This window comes from Mirounga angustirostris, unplaced genomic scaffold (assembly GCF_029215605.1).
Source record: "Mirounga angustirostris isolate CCGP_5_RB_7025 unplaced genomic scaffold, mMirAng1.0.hap1 SCAF_13, whole genome shotgun sequence".
Lineage (NCBI taxonomy): Eukaryota > Metazoa > Chordata > Mammalia > Carnivora > Phocidae > Mirounga > Mirounga angustirostris.
The window spans coordinates 5,171,546-5,176,636 of NW_026991721.1; the positions used below are offsets into that span (position 1 = coordinate 5,171,546).

General features: G+C 62.5%; 1 protein-coding gene across 2 annotated transcripts; it reads right to left on the reverse strand.

Moving 5' to 3' along the window:
* Positions 1-1,472: 1,472 nt before the first annotated feature.
* On the reverse strand, positions 1,473-4,664 carry LOC123856886 (glutathione S-transferase P). 2 transcript variants are annotated; one of them, XM_045893151.3, is made up of 7 exons: positions 4,520-4,664; positions 4,160-4,195; positions 3,758-3,864; positions 3,556-3,643; positions 3,079-3,182; positions 1,905-2,012; positions 1,473-1,741 (listed from the first exon to the last, which is right to left on the reverse strand). In XM_045893151.3, coding segments are annotated over exons 1-7 (633 nt in total). In that variant the 5' UTR covers positions 4,521-4,664; the 3' UTR covers positions 1,473-1,552. The 2 variants fall into 2 exon arrangements, with proteins under 2 accessions (XP_045749107.1, XP_045749109.1); XM_045893153.3 differs by lacking the exon at positions 4,520-4,664 and adding an exon at positions 4,451-4,467.
* Positions 4,665-5,091: the final 427 nt, after the last annotated feature.

Sequence of the window (5,091 nt, forward strand, 5' to 3'; positions counted from 1 at the left end):
TGTCCGAGAGGAATTTACTGCCCTAGGAAAGGTGAAAGGAGCAGGCCCGGCCTAGCTCTGAAATCTTCCTGTGCTCGCCCCCCGACCAGTGGCCAAATCACGGGGCCAGGGTCTTCAGGCCAGGCGCTGCCCCCAGAAGCAGCCCCCGTTGTGCCTACAGCCCTGGGATAGGGTTCATCCGTCTGTTGCACCTTCTCCTGGCCTGGAGCCCCATGTCCAGTCACCTCCCTCAGCCGGGGGTCTTCCTCCACTCCCAAATGAGGGAATCGTCTGAGCTGCCCATCGCTGACCACTCTCAGGGTCTGGTCTGGGGGCCGGGGGGCCCGGTCTCGGTGCTGGGAGAGTACTCCCACAGCCCTCTCTCTCAACCCCTCCGAGATCACCTTCGGAGGCGGGACGAAGCTGGGAGGGGACCAGATGCCCTTAGCCTGAGAACCAAGGGCGGACCAGACAGGATGGGCCAGATCATGCTGTAGTGATAGCAGCTTTAAACACTGGCACTTAGGGTAAAACCACAAGGTCACTGCTCAACCACACCATGGTCCGCCACACACGAGTGGGGGCTCTGCTCCACATTGTCCCTGTGCAGGGCGTGGAGACAGCGGGGGACAGTGTCGGGTTCTTGCCCTGGCAGCGGCCAGCACGGGAGTCTGGCCCAGAGGGCCCCTCCCAACTGCAAGGGGAACAGGGAAGGGTCATTCTCCCGGCCCACCGGTGAATGGTAGGAAAAGGTCTCTCGCAAAGAGGGCTGCATTCGGTTGCCCCAGGCCTCTCTGAGCCAGAGAAGCCTGCTCCAGGCCTCCCTAGGCTCTCGAATGGCAGCATAATCCATGGGGCGTGGGCCTCCGATGCAGCCGGTCTCCTGTGATGGACACCCATGAACAAGCCTCCTACCACTGCAGACAGGCCGCCACCAACCTCCCAGGCTGCGTTGTTTCTCTTTGCCCGACTAACGTGGATGGTGAGAGAAGGCGGTGGGAGAGCCAGCCGGACCGCCCTGTGCCCAAAATGCAGGAGAAAGCCAGGAGGGCCCCGCCTGAGCAGAAGTGACTGACCCTCTCGCCAACCCAGCCTGGGCTGCCTGGAGCTCCTGAGCTCCTGCTCACACCCCTCCTCCCCCCAGGCCCCTGGGCCCCTCAGCTCCTGGGCTCTCGGTCCCGCGCAGAGGCCCCGTGGCAGGTGACCTGCTGAAACTAGAAAGCATGTTTATATACGGGAGCCTGTCCTCCCTCTAGACTGTGGGCACCTCCAGGGCAGAAATCATACTTTTCTTACTGTCTTTTTATTTTTTCTGTCTCTTTATTCCTACTCCTGGAGTTCACTAAACACAGCCTGGGTTGAGGGCTCTAAGGACAAATTCCAATGTGTTTTAGGATTCCAGCATCCTGGTTGGCTGCCCCGTCCCTCCCCTGAACCTGACTGCTGAGGGTCTGAGAGCCCCTCCCCAAGAAATTTGATGCTCACAGCACTGCTTCTTGCTTAGAAATTTTATTGGTCCTGGGGAAAGGAAGGAAGGCAGCCCCCGCTTCCCACGGGGGGCTTCCACAAGCTCTCACTGTTTCCCGTTGCCGTTGATGGGGCGGTTCACATGCTCGGGGGAGGCCAGGAAGGCCTTGAGCTTGGGCCGGGCGCTGAGGCGCGTCACATAGGCTGAGAGCAGGGGCAAGGAGTCCAGGCAGCTGGGGTCCAGGACCTGGTGAATCAGCAGCAGGTCCAGCAGGTTGTAGTCGGCGTAGGAGATCTGCAGGACAGGGGGTCGGGGACTCAGGGACAGGGAGCCGGAGGTGTTCCCTAAGTCTTGCCTAGTTTTGCTGAGTAATGGGTTTATGAGTCCCCTCTGTACCTGTTTTCCACCTTTAAGAAGAGGATGGTGCAGAAGGGGCAGGACAGGGCCAGATGCTCACCTGGTTGCCCACGATGAAGGCCTCGCCCCCCTCGTTCTGGGACAATAGTGTCTCAAAAGGCTTCAGGTACCCTCGTAGTGCCTTCAAGTACTCCTCCTTCCCTGCCTCCTGCCAGAAAGACACCGCCGTGTTACCCTCCTGACCCTCGCACTGCTGCTTGCCCCAGCCCCTACCTCAGCCCGGAGATGCCCCTTCTCTCTGCCCCATTTCAGTGAATTGCCACCCACCCAGGCTGGGGCCCCCCATGCTCCTCTGCTCATCCCCCCCACCCCCCGGCTACTGCCACATCCTATCCAGGTCAGCCGCTGAGTCTTCTCTACCCCACTCCCACCTTTCCACCTCTTCCATGATCTCCCTGGACTACTCCAAAGGCCTCGGAAGATCCTCCTAGGGGCGCCTGGGTGGCTCAGTTGGTTAAGCGACTGCCTTCAGCTCAGGTCATGATCCCGGAGTCCCGGGATCGAGCCCCGCATCGGGCTCCCTGCTTGGCGGGGAATGTGCTTCTCTGACCCTACCCCCTCTTGTGCTCTCTCTCAAATAAATAAATAAAATCTTTAAAAATATATATATATCCTCCTAGACCCACATTCGGACACGGCCCTGCTTAGACTCCTCAGTGGCCCCCCCACTGCCAGCAGGGGAGTATCCAGCCAGACGGTTCAAGGTTCTCAGGACCTGGGCCCGCTCCCCTCCAGCTCCAACTCCTGACTCTCTCCCTCTCCCTCTCGACAGGCACACACATGCCTTGCCTCTGCTAAATTGGTCCCAGGCCCCCAAATGTACTCAGTGTCTTCATGCTTTATGCCCCCCGAGGTGCCAGCACCCCTTGCTGGAGGCTGGCTACAGATCCTTCTCCTCCCCCTCCACCTGCTCTAGGAAGCCCTGCCCTCCACAGCCCAGGCAATCTGGTACACGTCTGGCTCGAGGTTTCCTGCCCTTGCAGGTCATGCCATTGACCGCTACTTGACTGGGTCCATCAGCTGGCAGTTAGGGTGAGAGCTAGGTCTCGTCCGTAGCAGCTCCTGGTCCTCAGCACAGAGCCCGACCTAGCCCGGGACACCCTGACTTGGAGGGAGGGGTGGGCCAGAGCTGCATGAGGGCTGAGGAGCAGGGCGAGAATACAGGAAGCCTTCCTTCATTCTCCCCCGTGCCCACCCCCAGTGCCCGGACTCACGTAGTTAGTGTAGATGAGCATGACGTATTTGCAGCGAAGGTCCTCCACACCATCGTTCACCACATCCAGCAGGGCTGCCTCCCGATGGTCCTTCCCGTACAGCCCTGCGCAGCAGGAGAGCAAAATGCAGGACTGACACCTGACACGCTACTGACAGGCATGTGGCTGCCTGTGGGCACAGCCAGGGAGGCGGAAGGAGAACGGGGACAGAAGGGCCAGTCCTGATGCACAGTAAGTGCTCGGAACTCGGCGAGAGGCAGCGTGGCAGAGTCCAAGAGCTGCGGGCAGACCTGGGCTCGGCCGTGGGCAGTTTATACAACCTCCTCGTGCCTCCTCCTGCCTCCCTTCCACGGCGTCACCAGACAGCTTGACTTAAGCGCAAGAGGGTCAGAGGGCAGGCACCAAGCAGATAAGCGGGAATGCTGGCTGATGCTTGCCCACCCCCCGCCCTGGGCCACCCGCAGCCTCAAGACTCACCGAGGGAGCGGCCCAGGTGTCGCAGGATGGCATTGGACTGGTACAGGGTGAGGTCTCCGTCCTGGAACTTGGGGAGCTGCCCATACAGCTGGGGGGGGGCGTGGCATGGGTCAGTAAGAGACGCTGAGCTCAGCTGCCCCCCACCCTGGTTTTGCCCCACGAAGGCCCAGCACCTGCCCCCTGCCAGGGCGCAGTCACTCACACAGGAGGCCTTGAGCGGGCCCTGCAGCCAGCTCTCCTTGGTCACCACCTCCTCCTTCCAGCTCTGGCCCTGGTCAGCCAGCAGCATGCGCATGGCCTCGCAGCGCCCTGGGGGAGGGGAGAACGGGGTGGGGGGATGTGTGCAGAGACCCCAGCCTCACAGCGCGCTGGGGAGGGGCCACGGGGGCAAGGACTGCTCCGATGACCTCGCTGGACCCTGGGGAGGGGACAGGCCTCAGGGAGCAGGTTGGATACTCCAGCCTTGGGAGCTCAGGGGCAAGGGAGGGAGGCCCGGGCTAGTACCCACATAATGGAGGGATGGGGTGGGGGTCTTGGGGTCTTGGGGTCTTGGGCGGCAGGCCCAACCTCTGCCTCCCCCAGCTCCCAGTTCCAGGGCCCCTACCTCGCACAGGAAAGTAGACAATGATGTAGGGCGGCACTGCAACAGACCGAGACAAGTTTGTTAGAGGCCAGGGTATCACGGAAGGGAGACAGCACCAATCTATTCTCCCTGGGGTCCCACGTCCCGCTCTGCTCACTCCGGGACCCTAGGAGCAGGCCCGTGCGCTGGAAGGGCCCGAACCCCACCCCCCACCCAGGGCCCCAACCGCGCGCTGCTGGCCTCGTGGGTCCCCTGGATCCCCATCCCGTCGCAGGGATGGGGGAACCGGGGAGTGCAGGCCCTTCCACGAACTCTGGCCCGAAGCAGGCGGTCCGGCCTCCACCGGGAGCGCCCCCGGGAGCCCGGGCGGCGGGGACTCACTGGTTGCAACGCGGGTGGAGGCGGCGGCGGCGGCGGCGGAGGTCGGCGGCACAGCTCAGGCCCGTCGTTCCGCCCTCGGCCGTCCCGCTCCGCCCAGCTCCGCCCCAGTGCTGATTCACTGCGCTCCGGAAGCCGCGCTCCCCCCTCCCCTCCCGAGCCTGAGCCCCGCCGGCGGCCCCCGCCCGCCCTCACCCCCGCCCGCGGCCCTCCCAGCCCCCGGCACCCCTGCGGCAGGCGGGATGCGCGAACTTCGGCCGCGCCCTGGTCGGCTCACTGGCAAGGGCCAGGGTACCAGTTGCCCGGTTTTCCGGACACTTGCGTGTTTGCCCAATCCTGCTTCTTTCCCTGCTTGGCTGTGGGCCTCGGAGGCACAAACCCTTTGTCCACCTTCAAAATAAAACAGGCAGTGATTTTACCAGCAAAGTGGGTTTATTCAGGAGTAGCAAAGCGGTATCATTTGAGATCAGCAAGCTGTGGTAAAGCCACAGGCAAGGCCAGGGGATTAGAGAGGAACGCTAATTTAGAGGGGGGGGGGAGTCAGGAGGGGCTGCTCTGAAAGCAGGGGGCGATGG

Coding starts and splice junctions, on each gene's coding strand:
- LOC123856886 (XM_045893151.3), bottom strand. Junction 3,644..3,757: donor GCCCGCTCAAGGCCTCCTGT/GTGAGTGACTGC, acceptor GCCCCCCCCCAG/CTGTATGGGCAGCTCCCCAA. Junction 3,183..3,555: donor ACACCTGGGCCGCTCCCTCG/GTGAGTCTTGAG, acceptor CCTGCTGCGCAG/GGCTGTACGGGAAGGACCAT.